Here is a 19211-nt window from a genome sequence, read left to right as displayed (position 1 = left end):
TCCCGCAGATTTAGATTTACCGCTCTGTTAGTTGGGTCACATGGGTGTGTCAGAGTTGTCTAGATACGCCTCGCGGGCATAGTTCTCTTCATTGTTAAATTTCTTCAAGTTCATCCTCTTAGGTGACTAAAACCTCCTTGATTTGCCTCACTAAAATTGCCTCGTAAGTATTTGCTTGCCTTGTATTAAAGGCCCAAGATATTTAAACTGTGTGGCATGAGGGATGATATGATCTCCAACTTTCAACTCTAGGTTATAAACACCTCTTATTTTGTTGAACTTACATTTGATATACTCAGTCTCAGTTGTGCTTATGCAAAAGCCATGTGTTTATAAATGTCGTCTCCAAGTCTCAAACGTCTCATTTAAATCATCCTTCGATTCTCCAAGTAGGACTATATCATCTCAAACAACAATGATGTGTATAAATAATCGTAAGCATAAACCAATTAGAAGTTAAGTAAATGGACATATCTCCAAGTTAGGTTAGCTCCCAAATAGTTTACCATCAATTCGAGGGCCTAAGATTTGTTTATTCGAGGATGTTTAGTAATCTTCCCATAATCGGAAGATGCAGAAGGCATGATAAATTATCAAGGGTGATGGACATATCACGATGAAGGATACGGAAAGACGACATCTCCTTGTGCCAACTCTCATAAAAGCCGTTAACATGCCATGGCTAATGGTCTTGTGTCTAGTGGCACCTAAACCTACTAGTCCAGAGTAATGAACTACATCATGAAACCATGTATCTACATTATGTTCCAGGTTCAAAATCTTCATGGCATGGTTTACATATATTTTTTTTGTTTCACACCCATAGCTTAGTTTAAACATTGAACCACAAAAATGTGAGACTTTGATTATGCTATGATAATTTTACATCGTATATCTAAGTGTTATCTTATCACATTCTTGTCACTCGTTTGTTGCTATTTTTTGTTTATCCGACTTTAAGGTATATGCAATTATTTTTATATATTTTTCAAATGAGTGATGTTGGAAAAAAAAAGAGTGGATAATCATATACAAATTAAAAATAAAAGGAGAATTTTAGAAATCAATTAGCTAAAAAATTAGATAATTCAGTGAGTGTTAGAAAAATCTATAAATGAAGAGTATGAAATTGATTATTTAAAGAAAAATTGATTAATAAGATATAATTAATTGATTAATGAGTAAAGAATAATCTGGTTAGTGGATAGTAGTAATGAATTATTGAGTAATTAGTGAATGAGTAATTATATATAGGAATAATTAATAAAGATGATAGTAATGCATTAGTTAGTATTTTTTACAGCACATATAATACTAGTTGAAGAATTTTGTTGACTCTGGTGTGTAGAATTAATGATGATACACATATAATTAATTACTACTAATTAAGTGAAGTTGAGGCAACATAACAACTACTAAGCGGAAGGAGAAGTAAGTGTGTTATGTTTGTTTACTTACTTTTAGTTCCACATCGACTGTTTAGTTTCATTTTGTTATGTTTATATAATACAGCTACTCACCCTTACTTCGTCCCTTCGGGGACATCCGATAAAATTGGAACGATACAGAGAAGATTAGCATGGCCCCTGCGCAAGGATGACACGCACAAATCGAGAAATGGTCCAAATTTTTTTGACTTTTTTTTTCAATCTTCTCCGTTAGGGTTTCGTTTTCCACTGTTATTTTGCGTTTAGGTTTTGTTCGTTTTGTCTTTGATTTTGCGTTTAGGGTTTTGTTTTCCTTTCAATGCAGGTACGTGGTGTTCATCATACGAGAAATGGTCCAAATTTTTTTGACTTTTTTTTTCAATCTTCTCCGTTAGGGTTTCGTTTTCCACTGTTATTTTGCGTTTAGGTTTTGTTCGTTTTGTCTTTGATTTTGCGTTTAGGGTTTTGTTTTCCTTTCAATGCAGGTACGTGGTGTTCATCATACTTGAACCAAGTAAATTCTTGTTCTGATTTTGGTTATTATGCATCGTTTCATATTTCACTCTTCTGTTTAATCAAAATTATTGTTATGCATCGTTTCATATTTCAATCTTCTGTTTAATCAAATGGTTCACCATGTAGATAACATCATAGCTTTCAATTCAATTCTGTGTTAGCCAAAACATCAAATCCACCATATTCAATTCAATTCTCTGTTAGGCAAAGCATCAAATAATAGATTGCCAAATTGTGTTTCTATTTCATTCATTTAGACAATTTTCCCAATCAAAGGGAAAAGGAAAATATTTACAACATGCCTATATTCTACAAAAATGTCAATACTGATCTATGTTAGTCTCTTGCACTTGCAGATTTATACACCATTGATGCCTGAAGTAATATGCAAGAAAACATGTTCCGTGCAAGGAATTGTCAGACCACCCATTCGATGATCATATCCGAATTCTTCCTCTGCTTCACTCAACAAGTTTTGAAATGAAGGTTGGTTCAAGTATGATGTGGGGATCACAAACCTCTTCATTTCCTCACCAACGTACACCGCAAGATACCCCTTTGGCACATTTGTCACTTTTGATGATGTTTGGCTATTGCTAAATGAAGCCCGTCTAATAGCTGCCGGTAAACGGAAACCCATTTCAAATGTTTTGAAGAACAACTCTCAAACTTTAAGGAGAAAAAAGGTATCTATCTTTTGATGCTTGAGTAAGTCAGTGATTTGTGATGGATTTGAAGCAAACTAGTGTATCTTTATAGTCTTCATTCAAGAGTTTCTTCAAATCCACTTTGTTGAGAAATTAATTATTGTTAAACAATGGGGTCCATGAGATGACAGATCCACATGGTGTTGTCTTTGAATGTCTCTTCCATCAAGTTCCATTAGAGTGCATACCTTCTCAACGAAAGGCTGGCAGATTTACCACTTGGAACTCAAATGGCTACTCATATTTTTGCAGACATGTCACATGTTCTCTTCATATCGATAACGCGGTTCAATGCCACCGATAATTTCCCTTGTTAGCGTGTATCATAATTGTTAGTTGGCTACAAATCATTAATATTAGGAGGCTACAGGGAACACATATAGAGGGCATGGTCGGTCATTACTCATGCTGACCAGAAGAGAAGATAGATATCAATTGAACAACACTTCAAAAGAGATAAGTATATGTTTGGACCCACAACAACTACCAGTAACAAAAATATGCTATTCTGAATATTCAATTTTAAGTCAACAGTCCTCTATATATTTGCAGTCTTTTGAATATGTCTAGCAGCAAATGCTCCGTCCAATGGTTTGTTTTCTGCATATAAGAATAACTAGCTAGTAGAACCTTAATTCATGAAACTCTGTTGTTGCTAAGACTGATTAACTAGTACGATAATGCCCACTGTTTTTTCTAACTCAAGTATCATAGCCATGAATAATAAGTGCCAAACTATCAGAGTTGTTGACTTTTGTATCAACTGATATGAGTTTCTAGCGTCTAGAATTTCCTATTGAGATGGGGTAATATTTGATACTTGAAATTAATGTTATACTACTATTCTTTTTGTAGATTATTCATAGACTTTTGATAATCTTTTGATTAGGAATATACCAAATGCAGGCAATTCATGATAATCTTTTGATTAGGAATATACATAATAATATACACTTTTATGAATGGTGCAGACTGCTTGGAGCTTATAGTAAAGGGTTGCCGCTGATTAAGCGCACAGGAAGACCTTGCAATTGTCGTTTCTACCATATTTGATAAACATCAAAGGAAAAATGCCAACATACACAGTTATTGGTGTGTTTCTTTATTCATTTTCATTTCACTTCTACTGACCTGCCCCCAATGTCCTATCACGTGCCAAACAAATTGATGATTGGATCTCATGGAAGTTGGAATAGTTGGAGGAACTTCCTTATTTATTGTAGCATAAATATTTCTCTTCCTAGATGAAGAAAGATCAAGACATGTAAACATGCTGTGAGCTCAGATACAAGATAGCTTATCAGCTATTAGAGTTTGGGTGAATGTTTTATTAGGTTAAAGAAATTTGCAGGAACATTCGAGCTAGATTTTGCTTACAGCGTGTAGTATCCTTGTGTCATCATTATATTATTAAACTAAGATAAATTAGAAGCAGATAGGAGCCCATTGAGTTTTTGAGTATATTGTGTCATTATCATTAGGAATAAATAATAACAAATAATCTCTTTCTGAATCTGTCATTCAGACGGACAATTCTAACCCGTTCCAAGGATAGGAAAAGGAAAAAAGAATTTCTATTCAAATCTAAATGATATGACTATTTTACAAAACTTCTATGCTAATCTATGTCAGTCCCCTTTAGTGTATAATTTATAGGCTATTGAACTGAGAAGTAATGTCCAAGAAAACATCTTCTCTGCAAGGAATTGTGAGGCCGCCCATTGGATGATCATATCCGAATTCTTCCTCTGCTTGACTCAACAGGTTTTGAAATAAAGGTTGGTTCAAGTATGAAATGGGGATGACAAACCGCTTCATTTCCTCTCCGACGTACACCGCAACATAGCCCTTGGGCACGTTTGATACCTTTGACGATGTTTTGATACTGCGATGTGAAGACCATCTAATAGCAGCAGGTAAAAGGAAACCCATTTCAAATGTTTTGAAGAAAAAAAGCTGAATTTCTTGATGTATGTATCTGAGTTTGATTGCTTGAGTGATTTGTGATGGTTGTGAAGGATGACGCTATATTTATAGTTTCAAAGAGTTTCAATGATGGGGTCCATTAGATGAGAGATCACATGGTGTTGTCTTAGATGCCTGTGTCAAGGGTAAATAAGTTCAATAAGAGTGCAAACCCCACCTTCTGAATGAAAGGCTAATTTTAAACCAACTGCTTGTACTATGCCTACTAATTTCATTTCAGACATGCATCAGACATGGCACATGTTCTCTTCATATTGACAAGAAAGCTTAATGTTGATATATGACCTTAAGAATGATGAGAAAATTTTCAGTCATACACTCTATATGAGTTGTACATATTTTGTTCACAAGAAATCAAATGAAACTGTCTAGAGGTCTTTTCTTGGCAGAGCGTTAAAGTTATGTCCCACATTACAAAGCCGTTTCAACTTTGAAAATGAAAGTGATATGCACAGGTAAGAAAACCTACTAATTTTTAAACTATTGCAATGACATTATTATTATATTTCAGAGAGGCTTAAAATGTCTGAAATTTACTTCAACAATTAATGTTGATGGTTACTTACCCTAGCATTTTCTGAATGGATATTCTAATTTTCAAACTCTGTATGTTTGCTCTAGAAATTAATTTAGCAGACATAGACAGCGGTGCCTGTGGTCATTTGTAAAGGACATGCAAAAGAGGTTAGAAAAAGTTTTGTTTTGTTCAGAGATTCAAGATTGGTTTCTGCTGTTTCTTGATAAGGAGATACAAATGGGCCGTACTGACTAAACTAATTTGAGGTAAGATGTCAACCACTCATCTGTATAATTGAAACCTAATTGATTAGATCTACATTTGCTACCAAATTTCTTTTGATTATTTTCCGTGCTAAAGGTATTAACATTTGTACTAATTTAGTAATCAGGATGCAAGTCCACTTATCCGAATATTATTAGGTGGACTACACCTCAAAACTTTAACTTATGCTGATAAATTTTGTTCATTGATTTGTTTTCTGCGTATAAGAATAAGGATTTAATTTATATACACTATCAATGTAAAGATGTTTTTACAGTGTTAATCAAGTATAACCGTGAGATGATTGAATATATTGGATTTTAATCATAACTATTATCAAAGTCAGATATTTGAATGGTTGAGGTTTGTTAATAATGCAAAACTTTCTATATTGACAGTGCATGACAATTAAACTCAGGATAAGGCCCAATGTATTGTAAAACTCAAATATCATAGCCATGAATAGTAATTGAGATAAGATATTTAGTCACCAATAAAAGACCAATTGAGATTTCATTATTTCATACTTGAAATTCAAGTTTTATATCTATTCTATTCGTAAATTATGGCTGGACCAAGAGAACTGGCAGCGGGAGACTTTCCACAATTGGGTTAAGAAGTGGTAAATCTGAACTCTATTGTTTGATGGGATTAGCTTCTGTTTTAGAATCTAATAAGTCGTGCGTCTATAATATTAATACATTCTTCGTTTATTCATGCAATTCAGCCCCTGAAACTTGTGATCTGCAATTTTTTGTCTAGTTAGTCTCTTTTCAAAGTAGTAGAAGAAAAAAGTGATAACTTGAATTATCATGCTTCAGTGCAAAAATGGATTGCATTGCTTGTTAAAAGTAAAAAAAAATCAATTGGGTTCGTATAAGTTGATGATTGAGTCTCTGGGGAGTTGGAATAGTTGAAGGAGCTTTTTTTTCTAAAACTTATTACAGCTTAAATGCTCTACCTAGATGAAGAAGCAGTTGTTAGAAGCACATTTGCAAGCTTAGATTCAAGATAGCTCGTTACCTATTTAGAGTTTGGCTGAATGTTTTACTAGGTCAGAGAAATTTGCAAGGAATGACCAGTTTTGTAACTTATAATTTATAAATAGAAGCATATATGAAACTATTGAATTGTTGAATATATTGTGTCATTATGATTAGAAAACTAATAACAAATAATCTCTTTCTGAATTTGTCATTCAGATGGACAGTTCTATCCCATTCCAAAGGTAGGAAAGGGAAAAAAATGTTTACAAGTAAAAATGATGACTATTGTACAAAATGTCTGCTAATCTATGTCAGTATCCTTCATTGTAGGGTCTATAGCCCATTGAAGCAAGAAGTAATATGCAAGAATACATCTTCCGTGCAAGGAATTGTGAGGCCACCCATTGGATGATCATATCTGAATTCTTCTTCTGCTTGACTCAACAAACTTTGAAATGAAGATTGGTTCAAGTATGACATAGGGATAACAAACCGCTTCATTTGCTCTCCAACGTACACTGCAAGATAGCCCTTTGGCACATTCGATGCTTTTGAGGATGTCTGGCTACTGCTAAATGAAGCTCGTCTAATAGCTGCAGGTAAACGGAAACCCATTTTAAATCTTTTGAAGGACAAGCTGAATTTGTCAGATGTAAGAAAAATGTTTCGAAGTATGATTGCTTGAATTATTTGTGATTGTTGTGAAGAAGGACAACTACATTTATAGTTTCCAAGAGTTTCTTCAAATCCCTTTGGTAGAGAAAAATGATTGTTAAAATGATGGGGCCATGAGATAAGAGATGACATGGTATTGTCAAGGATGAATAAGAGTGCAAACCCCACTTTGTGAATGAAAGGTTCATGTTAAACTCAACACTTGTACAATTCTTACTCATTTCTTTTCAGACATGCATCAGACATGGCACATGATGTTCTCTTCACATTGATCACACAATCTTGATATCTTACCTGAAGAATTATGAGAAATATCAGTCATAAATTAAAACACTATTTAGTTCTTAGATGGTTCACAAGAGATCACATGATAGTGTCTAGAGGTCTTTGAGAGAGTAATTAAATGTATGTCCCACATTATTATGATCATGTTTCAGATAGACTTGAAACATGTCTAATTTTCTTCAACAACTAATTTTGATTTGTTTAATATCCTTGCATTTTCTAATTTTGAAACTCTATTAGTTTATTCTATAAATTAATTTAGCAGACATAGAGAGCAATGACTTTGATCAATTGTTGGTGACTTGAAAAAGAGGATAGAAACCCAAGTTTTGTTTTTTTCATTATTCAATAGAAGAATTTATTCCATACTTCTACATTTAACCCTCCACCCCCAACCAACTATCAAATATGCAATTGTACTCTTTCTTCTTTATAATCATTTTACCATTTCATTTTCTACTTTCACTTTCAAACATTTTTTAATTGGTAAATATGATTAAAGTTTATCATAGTTGATTTTTTTTTGCCAATAAAATTGTTTGTGCAATTGATATATAAATATTATGTGTATATATTATTAATGCATTCACAATTGATCAAAAAATAATATATTATTATAATATATTGAAATAGAAGCGTGTATTTTCATAATAATATTTCTACTTTATTTGTGAATCCTTTAGGAACTTTAGATATAAGTCTTAACCTTGACTTCTGAACCTTTAGGAACTTTAGATATAATAACTTTAGGTTCTGAATCCTTCAAAATTTGTGAGTTATTTATCATAGGTTCTAATTGGTTCAGGATTTTACCTTTTTCCAGACAATTTATCTAGGATAAGTCTTAACCTTGAGTTCTGAACCTTTAGGAACTTTAGATATAATAACTTTAGGTTCTGAATCCTTCAAAATTTGTGAGTTATTTATCATAGGTTCTAATTGGTTCAGGATTTTACCTTTTTCAGCAGGAAGCAAAAAGTAAGCATTCATCCCCTTTTGAGCAGTGCTTGAAGAATAAGAATCTGATGGTATCACCGAGATACTAATCCTTAGAATGTAAGGTTTTTGATGATAACCAAGTCCTTCCCCTTTGCTCTTACTTACTCCAAAAATCAAGGAAGCCGATTTGGTTCTATCATAACCAAATTCAATGAAATCTTGAAGAGCTAATTTATTTCTATCCAGAGGTTTGTTAGACATATTTTTCATTGAAGCAATTTGTTCTTTTTCAAGATTTTCAATTTTTTCTTTAGAAATATTAGTTCATCTTTTAAAAGATCACATTGCTTCTTCAATGTTTTTATATGTATGACTTCCTGCTGACATCTTTCAATAAGATCATGACACAGAGTACTTAAATCAGATTTGGAGAGATTAGAAAGTACATGTTCTGCGTGTTCTGACTCAGATTCAAAATCAACTTCAAATTCTGAGTTTGAGAAGGTTGAGGCCATCAAAGCAAGATTGGCTTCTTCATCTTCCTTCATTGTCAAGTTCTTCCCATGTTGCCAGGAGAGTTTTCTTGAACTTGCTTTTAATGTTGTTCTTCTGGAAGTTCTCATTTTCCCTTTTTCCTTTTTGAAGATCAAGACATTCAACAATGAAATGACCAAGCTTCTTATAGTTGTAACAACCATTCTGATCTTTACTCTTAGAGCTTGACCATTTGAAGTTGTCTCTCTTACCAGAGACCTTGTTCTTCTTTCTGGCCAAGTATTTAAATCTTTTAATAATAAAGACCAATCCATCATCATCAGAATTTTCATCAGAAGCTTCATCATGAGTGGCTTCTTTGATCGCATCCCTCACAGACTTTAAAGCCACGGTTTCAACCTGCTTTTTCAGGCTCATCTCCATTTAGCTTTATTTCATGACTTTGGAGATTTCTAATAATACCTGCAAGACTTAAAGAGTTTAAATCTTTAGTTTCTTGAATATCAGTCACTTTGGGTCTGTATTTGACAGAAAAAATCCTAAGAATCTTCTTGATATGGTCCACAGTCGTATAGCTCTTGTTCAAGACCTGAAGTCCAGACACAAGAACATAAAATATTGAGAACATAGATTCAATGTTCTCATCATTCTTCATTATGAACAACTCATATTGCTGAATCAGAAGATTGACTTTAGCTTCTTGAACCTGTTGATTACCTTCATATGTAGCACACAAAGATTCAAAGATAGTCCTTACAATAGACTTATCGGTAATCTTTATGTACTCATAATAAGGTAAAACATCAACAAGAATGTCTCTCACTCTATAATGCTTTCTATAAATCTTTTTCTAATCAGGAGTGAGCGGCTTTCTATCAAAAACCATTCCTACACCATTGACATGAAAGTTAATGCCATCTCCCAAGATATCTCATAACTTATCATCTAGACCAATGATGTGAGTGTACATATTGCTTTTCCACCATTCAAATTCAGTGGAGTCTCCACTGAATGTTGATGGTCTACAGTATATGTGTTTTGATCATATGTACTTTGGTCATGGTTGTTATCACCATAAGGAGATCCTCCATCAGGGTTAGTTACTGTAGAACTTTCAACCATGATGGAAAGAGTATTTTTCTCAAGATATTTTATGTACCATAGTTAAATGTATAGTACAAACCATGTTATGATGTCAACTGAAGGTAAGAAAAAATACACAAGAAGGGCGAGTTGAATTGTGTATTCCCAAAATCGATTTCACTTATGAACCACCAAGTTCAGATTCTTAACAACATTCAGAATCTGATATTAGAATCAAACACAACAGCAGAAATATAAAATTCAGAAGTAAATGCAAGCAAAACATAAAGATTATCCTGGTTGCTCTCCTCAACTAAGAGTAGTCAAGTTACATTGCCTCAACAAGAGATTTTCAATATAACCAAACAAGTTATAGATTGCTCATGCACATTTGCAAGAGACTTCAATGCTTAATCACCCTAGAAAGAGACTTCTGCTTAGGTCCTCAGACAAGAGACTTTCTTGCTCAATCAACCTGGAAAGAAACTTCCTTTCTCAAGTCCTCAGACAAGATACTTCCTTGCTCAATCAACCTAGAAAGAGACTTCATTGATCAAGCACGCAGGCAAAATACTTCTTCTACTTTAAACAAAAGGTTAGTAGAAAAGGTAACCACTATACTTTGATACATAATTAGAAGTATAACAGTTATTCAACAATCACAAAGGTTTTACAACCTCTTAAAATTTCTAAGATAATCTAAGATAAGAAATCTTAATATCTTTAGGCAATAATAATTACAAGAAATAACAACTCAGAGTTATGCTTAAGATCTTTCAAATGCATTGTGATGTTGTAAACTTCCTTTGAGTCTCCAACTTCCTTTTATAGAGACTGAGAAAGTGTTGTTGGAAGGTTTGAACATAACAAGCAAACTTAGTGAAGAATTATGTCAAGAGAGACGTTGGAAGCTAGCATCTGGTCTGAAGCTTTGTCCAGTGAATAATAACATTACTCACATAATCTTTCGAAGTAATAAGTATATACCAAAAGGTAGAACAAAGTGAATATGTCACATCTCTATTCCTTGAGCCTTGCAAAATGAAACCCTAGTTGACTTTATCCAGAAATCTAGGGCTTTGATAAGACAAGACTGCTTTTGGTGCAATGTACGAAACAGATGCCCTTCATCCTTTGTATTATGTTTTTCTTTTTTATTATGAGTAGTTAAACCCCCTAATGCTAAGGGATGCCCCTGATTCAGATTTGTAAATGATTTCTATTTGAAGCTTGTGATAACAATAATTTTATTATATTTGATTTACTTTCAATTTGTTCTTAATGCTTTCTCTTTCAAAAAAATTGAGTTTGATTTACGGTTAATCTTTAGGCTGAACCGCCATTGTTAACGCTCAATTGAAAATATTTTGTAGTAGATATAACATAGGACCAGAGATACCCTATGAAAACCATATTATTATTGATAAATTAATGCTTAAATTCATCTACAATTCACTATGAACATAGGAGTTAATTTTAATGTTTAAAGGTTTTCTCACTAAGGACTTAGGAGTAAAGACACTTAAGAATCATTAATCAATATTTTGAAATAAGTTGTTGCAAGGTCGGGTTAGAATTGTTAAAGAATACAATCATACACCTTCCCTACCATTGTTCACTCATATTACTTTAAATCGTTCAACTGATCTGTTTACTTTTACTTTATATTTTATTTTCTATTTCTAAAAACAACAATTCAAAACCCCCAAGTCTTTTGTTTAACTGATTTAAAACACTGACTATGTATCGTCAAGCAACCCTTGAGATTGATATTTGAGATTTCCCATTATTACTGTAATGTCAGATTAGTACACTTGCTAATTTACCAATCAATAGGAATCAACAAAAGGTTTATTCATTAGAGTTTCCCCCGCAGAGACATCAATAGTCATTCTTGTATTATAGAGAAAATCGTTATTGGATGTATGGATAATCAACCGTTTTTCTAGCGTGTGGATTCGACATGCTCTCATCATTTCCTTATATCTCTCTCATGCACCGAAGAGCTATTCTTCGTCAGTTTACCTGAAGCATGTGATTTGGTTCCTCAACTGCGCTATTTTGCTCGGTGGAAAGTATCGAGCAAGGAACGCCTTTTTTAGCTCATTCCATGTAGTGATGGAATTAGACGGGAGAGACTGTAGCCAAGCTCTGGCTCTGTCTCTCAAGGAGAAAGGAAAAATTTATAATTGAATGGCCTCAGGATCGACGCCATTACTTTTCAGTGTGTTAACAAATTGAATAAACATTGAGAGATGTAGATTTGGGTCCTCCGTCGGGTTACCAGAGAATTGATTCTTTTGCATGATTTGCAGCATATAATGTTTCAGTTCGAAATTGTTAGCCTGGATCGCCAGGTTAACAATACTGGAATGTGGTTTGTAAGTTTTAATATAAAAGATGTTAAATCCCACAAAGACCAATGGACAAATATCATATTCTGTTATTACTTTGTTTGTCTAAGGCGGTGCAATTGGGTTTGTTCGCGTCAATGGTAAAATAAATTGAGTTTAACTTAACTTTAATAATAAGAGACCGGAATGAGACTCCCGTTGACCTTTGACACTCACAAAATCGTATTTCATAATTATAACCTGGAAATGTTTTCTTTGTAGGAAAGTATTATGTTAAAGGTATCGCCCACTTTTACGTGTACATGTTTCAATTCTAAATCTTGTCTGGAAAATAATAAATTCTTATTTCAAAATTTATGTTTATTAGAAAAGTAATTTAAAGGTACCATCCATTTTCGCATGATCGGTACAAGACTTTAAGTGTATAAACGTCCGCTTTCGTGTGTCTGCTTATAATATTAAAATCACCTTTTTGAAAATTAGATTTTTCTAAATTCATTAAAAACGCTTTCGATGTATTTTAAAATTAATTTTCGAATTTTCTACAAACAGATACATGTTTCACTCTTTCGACCTAAAACGGCATCACCTTATTTCTGCTTTCTCAATAAATTTCAAATGTTAAAAATAGAATTTTCAGACTTAAAAATAATCCTTATTTTAATCATTACTCATACGATTTATTAGAGTATCCGGACTCAGTTGATTTAAGCTCACCTGTTAAAAATGGTAAAAATAAAGCATGTATTATTAAAAGCAGTAGACATGGTATATGATATTAAACAAAGCATGTGAACATAAACAATAAAGTAAAATGGAACCTAAAAGCAATTAAAGTTGAATATAATAAACTGCTCCAAACGGAGGCTTCAATTCCAGTATAGAAATAAAGTAGCAGCAATAAAAGAAACAACAACAATAAAATGGCAACAACAAACTTAATAGAGTAGCAACAAATAAAATGGAAAATTACCCCTCCGATCTCCTAAAACTAAGATTGCAAGAATACCTTAATGCAAGATGTTAGTGCTTTTACAAGTAATTTTTGGCTATAACAAAGCATGGATGTCTGAAAATGGTTTTTAAGGACCTATTTATAGGCTAAAAATGGTACTAGAAATTATAAAAAACATGCTAAAGTAGTGGATAAAATGGTGGAGGTGGGAAAACATATTTCTACATCGTGGGGGAAAAAATTGGGCTTCAACGTCATGGCGGGGATCACGCCAATTACATCATACATCTGAAGGACCAATCTTAATGCTTCTCAAGCTTTATTCCTCGTTTTGGTGACCAAATATTGACGGGTTGACTCTTCTTGGACATGATGGCCGTCATGACAGCAGTGTGCCCGTCATGACATTAGAAAACTTGCATTTTCTTTCAGATTTTGCCGTTTTTCATCGTTTGAGCGCACATAGGCATTTAATGGCTAAGTACTTGAAATAAGCACATAATACCAACATAACACTACAAAATAAATAAATTTGACACTAAAACATGTGCAAATTGATCTAATAAAGTGGTGAATTTTACATGTTATCAACAAATGAAATTCGTATCTGTTGTACACCTTTAAGTCAACGGTCAAGCTGAGTCAGCGAACAAATTAATCCTTAAAATATTCAAGAATAAGCCTGGTGATGCCAAAAGCTTGTGGGCAGAACTGCTCCCCAAGATACTATGGTCGTACCACATCACTTAGTATTCCACCACTAAGGAAACCCTGTTTCCAATGGTCTACGGAGCGGATGACATGCTTCCTGTGGAGATTGAAACACCCCCGTGGAAATTATCCTAATTCATTAAGAAGGAGAACGAGTGTTAAGGACCAATTAATACTACTTTTTATATAATTTTATTGGTCCCTTTTACCAATTTTGGATTTAATTACACACTTTTATTCTCACAATTTTGTATAAATGCAATTAAGTTTAATTGATGTTGTTTTGAGTAGTTATTTCACGTATTTGTTAGTTTTGTAGAGTTTTTGGACAAGAGAGCTTCAGAGTGCATAAGCATAATTTGGAAGAAGTGTGAAATGCAATTTGGAGGCATAATTTGGAAGACTAACACTTGGGAGACTTATTACATGAAGCTTGCAAGGCAAGGAAACTAAATTAGCTTCAGTTCGCGCCGCGACCACGGATGGCGCCGCGAACCTTGCGAAACCAGCAAGCAATTTGTTGGGCCAAGTGTTCTGTTTTGAAGCCAGTTGTATTGTGACAGTTTTGTATCTGTTTTAGAGTGCTTTTCAGTTTTAGATGAAAATGAACATTTTAGGAAAGGTTCAACTCTTTAAGAAAACAGAATGGAAAATAGAAAAACATTCATTCTTAGATACACATTTTGTAAGAGAAAAACAGAGTTTATTCTACCATTGCATTTTGCTGTCCAAAATGATGATGAGGATCTAAACCCCATTTTGTCAAGATTGGAGGTAGTAGTTATTCCTATTTGTTTACGTATTTCATTTGAATCTTATATATGATAAAAGGTTATTGATGTATTGAATGATATTTTTGCCCTAAGTTGAATATTAGATTTGAGTAGTTGTTGAAAGAGATTATTTAAGTCTTGACATAAAATATATTTTCAAGTAGTGAATAAGTTGTAAAAATAGATTTATTCACTACTCTTCTTTTGTATCAACCATTAAAGATTGCTATATTGATAGTTAGGTGGAGAAATCGTCTAAAGATTAATATAGTGATTATCACAATATCATTTAGACATAAATGATATTGAGAGGATACTTGAACATCATCAATAATCTTAAGTCTATATAGTTGTCATAAGGAATCATAAGCAATTTGAATAGTGAACTCCAATCTTGCCAAGCCTTTTACATTTGATTAAAACTATTTTATTGTTTTAGTGACATTTTACTCAAAAGATAACTTTTCAAACAAAACAACTTGGTTACATTTTGAACTTATAACAATTTGGATTATAGAACGGCGGTAATAACAACCAATCTCTGTGGATACGATATTAAAATATTTGCCGAAAATATACTTTTCAACAACGAGATAGGCTTAAAATGCATGGTAGATCTGATCGACGAAGTAAGGAAAACTACGCATGTCCTAGAGTTTACCGCCAAACATAGGGCCACTAGGAGGTATAACTTAAAATTTAAACCGAGAGAGATGCATGAAGGTGACCTGGTCTTGAAAGAAGTAGTTCTACCCGCACACTATGGAAATCTATAACCTAACTGGGAAGGACCATACCGTATATATGAAAAGCTTCCACACAGAGCGTACAAATTGTAGGAACTCGAATGGCCGCTTTTGCCCAGAACTTGGAAAACTCTTCATCTTAGATACTGTTATAGTTAGAATTATTTGTAATCCTTTGTTAAACATCATGCATATGTATCTCTGAATGATTATTAAGAGATTTATTTCTGATATGGATATTCTTTCCTGAAAAATGTTATATGTTGACTTCACAATGAAGATCTTTGTTGCGCCTCAGGGAAACATCTCATTGTTGGACTTCATGGCGAAGATCATTGTTGTCCCTCAGAGCAACATCTCATTATTGGACTTCATAACAAAGATCATTGTCGCCCCTCAAGGAAACAACTCATTGTTGGACTTTATAGCAAAGATTGATGCCGCCCCTTAAGGAAACATCTCATTGGTGCACTTCATAGCAAAGATCATTGCCGCCTCTTAGGGAAGCATCTCATTGATGGACATCATAGCGACAATCCTTAACGCCTCTCAGGGAAACACTTCATTGTTGGACTTCATAACAAAGATTCTTGCTGCCCTCATGGCAATACAAGCAGAATAGCTACACTCTCGCCTGAGGGATTTAATGTCTCCTTGAGCGGGAGAAAAATCAAATGTCACGCCTGGGAAGTGTGACAGGAATGCAGCCTGAGAGACTTGATAACAAGTCTTGCTTGAGGGCTCGATGGAAGTCTCGCCCAAGTAGGTCGAACGCCTCACCTGAGAGACTTATAATCTCATCAATTAGGCTATATGAAATTTTGTCAGAGGGACTCAGATTCTCTAGGATAACTACACTCTCTCCTGAGGAACTTAGTGTCTTCTTGGGCAGGACAAAAACCAAGGGTCACACCTAAGAGGCTTGATATACATATAGCCTGAGAGACTTGATAACAAGTCTTACTTGAGGGCTCGATGAAAGTCTCACCCAAGTAGATCGAATGCCTCGGTTGAGAGACTTATAGTCACATCCGCCAAGCTATATAAAATTATGTTAGATGGACTCAAATGCTCTAGGATTGTTACACTTTCGTCTGAGCAGATTAGCTAAAGACCTCGAGAGAGGAAAATCTCCAGTTCTCGAGACACTCCCATCAACTGTGAGGGGAAATATAATTCGTCTTTTACCAAAGGCCTCGGGCATGAGAGATTACGTAATCTTAAATTTGAAAAATACCCCAACTAGGGAGATGCCCTTGGACCGCCTTAGAAGAGGCAACAATGAAAGATCGCCCTAAGGGAGGTATCGCCTCACCCCTGTAGTCTTCCCTCTCCCCTACGTGGGAAACATAGGATAACACATTTATGGGATAAAGAGAAAGTCAATGTTATTAACCGGCCTGCGACTCCCTTGGAAATAAGGATTAAACTATCCATTATTGACAAAGTGGGAGGTGACCATTTCCGAGGAAACCTTAGACCCAAGAGCCTTTATAAATTCTCCTCTCATAATAGGAGCAGGATAGACCCTGAGTAATTGTTGAAACGGTAAAGCAGCAAGCAAAAGTAAGTATTTTGATTTTTATCATCTCCATAGGGATTGGTGCGACATCAACGGTTTCTACTAGTTTTAAGCTTGGGTTTGTAAGATTTGAATTTAAAGCTAAGCTATGTAAAATGAATGAATAAATAAATAAATAAAGCTTCAGAGAGATTTGAGAGCTTTACAGGATTTAATTTCATCCACCATACGAACATGTAATTTACCAACCGGTTATGCACAAACTGAACATTCATCAATATCATCATGTATCGCTCACAACAGGGTTCATGTCTAAACTTCCGTCGAGAGTTCTAGCGTATTGTCTAATCGATGATATCTCATCCTATCAAATAATACGGGACATTAAGATTTGATACTCACGCAAATGTTAAACCTAAATCTATGTATAGAGTTTAGCGTATAACAAATGATTATCCTAGATCTAGATTCGAAGAGTATTTCTCAATAATGGTTCAAATCAATAGATAAACAAGTTAACAGGGATAACATCGATATATATATATTCGTGAGTAGATTATACATAACACCATGATTAATAAAAATACATACTATAAAAGTGAACTTACATACAATCACAACAAGAAAGGGATTTAAGAAAAGAATGAAGATGAACAAACATCCACCGCGATTTCCCAACGATAGAGGCAAATCCAATTTCGGATCTTCAAGAAGCACCCTCACTTGTTATTTTCTAAGTATCTATCTCTCTTAACTAAAAAATGGTGGCTGATGGAAATGGGGTTAAAAGTTCCAAAAACCATAACCTAAAAATCTGATTTGGTCCTATTTATACAAAATTGAAAATTTACTGTCTCGCCCGACGAAATTCACTTTATTGCCCATCTATCACTCAGAAATGCATAAAACCGTCATTGGCAAAAATATATGTCCTCGCTTGTTGACCAAGACCTCGTCTGGCGATGTCAAGATCTTAGAACCTCGCCCGACGACCAACACTCAGTTTTTCCTCTACCCAGAGTCTGGAAGGCCTCGCCTCGAGCTTGCCATTGCTCGCTGGGCGAGCTCGCTTCTTTCTCGCCACTGCTCGCCCGGAGAGCAAGCTTTATTTTCTACAAATTGCTTTGCTCCTTGTTTCTTGGTTTTGTGCCTTTATTATTTGGTTTCCTACACACTTAACATACACATCGAGGATACCAAAGCCAAATTCAAAATATATATTCTATAAAAAATCAGAGAAATTAATCATTAAAAAAATTATAAATTAGAGCTGAAAATGCAAAGTTTTATGTACAAAATTAGTCAAGTTTTTTACTTTACAGTAATACACACTCTTAACACCGTAAAGAACATAACATTCACTACCATATTAACACACGACTATCGATGAGTATACAATTTCCACCAAGCATCATCGGTCATCAGCACAACCTCTCACCTCACGTGAGCATGTTTCCTAAATCACTCCAAAACACCACCATATAGGGCTTCTTCTGGTGTACGCAAGTGTAGCACCTCAAATTTGCACCTCCCATTTGTATATACATTTCATGGTTAGGTCATTAACATTGCATTGTCATTGCATAGTCCATTACATGTCATCATTCAGACTGGTCAGGAGATTCAGCCGTGCAAGGCATCAAGAGCATTGTCCATGAGATCAAAGCCCTAGGGTTGGTACAGTGAGTTCATATGATTCAAGGATCATTTTGAAGTGATTTGGCCAAGTGTTGAAGGCTTAGAGCTCATTAGTCCATGGGCAAATCATCTGAGACCCACAAAAGTCAACTGCACAGTCAATGGTGAATTTGAAGGTGGGAAATGGTCAGAGATGCCTCATTCATGTTCAAACAAGTCTCATTTGATATTTCAAACTTCAACATTGAAGAATTTGAAGTCAGATCAAGACTTTCCAAAAATAGCAGGTGACCTGTAATCTGAACTTTCCAAAAATGGAAAGATTTCGGACCAACTTCAACTCAAGATTACATCATCAAGGAAGCTTCAAATGAATTTTTGTCCAACATGAAAGTTGAATGTCTTTCTCTCCCATTTCCAAAAAGTCCAAGATCATGTATTTCTCATGTGTGGTTAAGGAGATATGGTTCAATCATGGCAAAGTGTGGTTTAAACTTCAAATGGGCATAACTTTCAAACCAAAACTCCAATTTGGGTGGTTCTTTTTGCACTTTGATCCTTGTAACATGTATTTTCCAAGCATACTATCACTTGGCATGAGATTTCATTTGCATTGGCATTGGTGCATTCAT

General features: G+C 34.4%; 1 protein-coding gene, 1 non-coding gene and 1 pseudogene across 11 annotated transcripts in view; 2 read left to right on the top strand and 1 right to left on the bottom strand.

The window, feature by feature from the left end:
* The first annotated feature begins 1407 nt into the window (after nucleotides 1-1407).
* Nucleotides 1408-19211, top strand: part of LOC127087326 (uncharacterized) — a 38464-nt gene continuing 20660 nt past the window's right edge. Inside the window, exons 1-4 of one of the 10 annotated variants that reach the window (XR_007789850.1) lie at nucleotides 1478-1620; nucleotides 1753-1941; nucleotides 2300-2629; nucleotides 2775-3615. Coding sequence is in view for 5 of the 10 variants with exons in the window: in XM_051028209.1 (XP_050884166.1) it covers nucleotides 1443-1620; nucleotides 1913-1941 (207 nt within the window). In the remaining 5 variants the exon portion in view is untranslated. The other 9 variants (XR_007789849.1, XR_007789848.1, XR_007789851.1 and 6 more) reach the window with 9 other exon arrangements.
* Nucleotides 1530-1632, top strand: LOC127090055 (U6 spliceosomal RNA). Its single transcript, XR_007791590.1, has one exon. It is a non-coding gene; the product is annotated as a U6 spliceosomal RNA (small nuclear RNA).
* LOC127087325 (uncharacterized) lies at nucleotides 6548-7548 on the bottom strand (annotated as a pseudogene).

The sequence above is a fragment of the Lathyrus oleraceus genome, chromosome 5 (genome assembly GCF_024323335.1).
Source record: "Lathyrus oleraceus cultivar Zhongwan6 chromosome 5, CAAS_Psat_ZW6_1.0, whole genome shotgun sequence".
NCBI classification, from domain to species: Eukaryota; Viridiplantae; Streptophyta; class Magnoliopsida; order Fabales; family Fabaceae; genus Lathyrus; species Lathyrus oleraceus.
The sequence above is the reverse complement of the archived record's forward strand: the minus strand, read 5'-3'. Positions and strand labels throughout refer to the sequence as shown.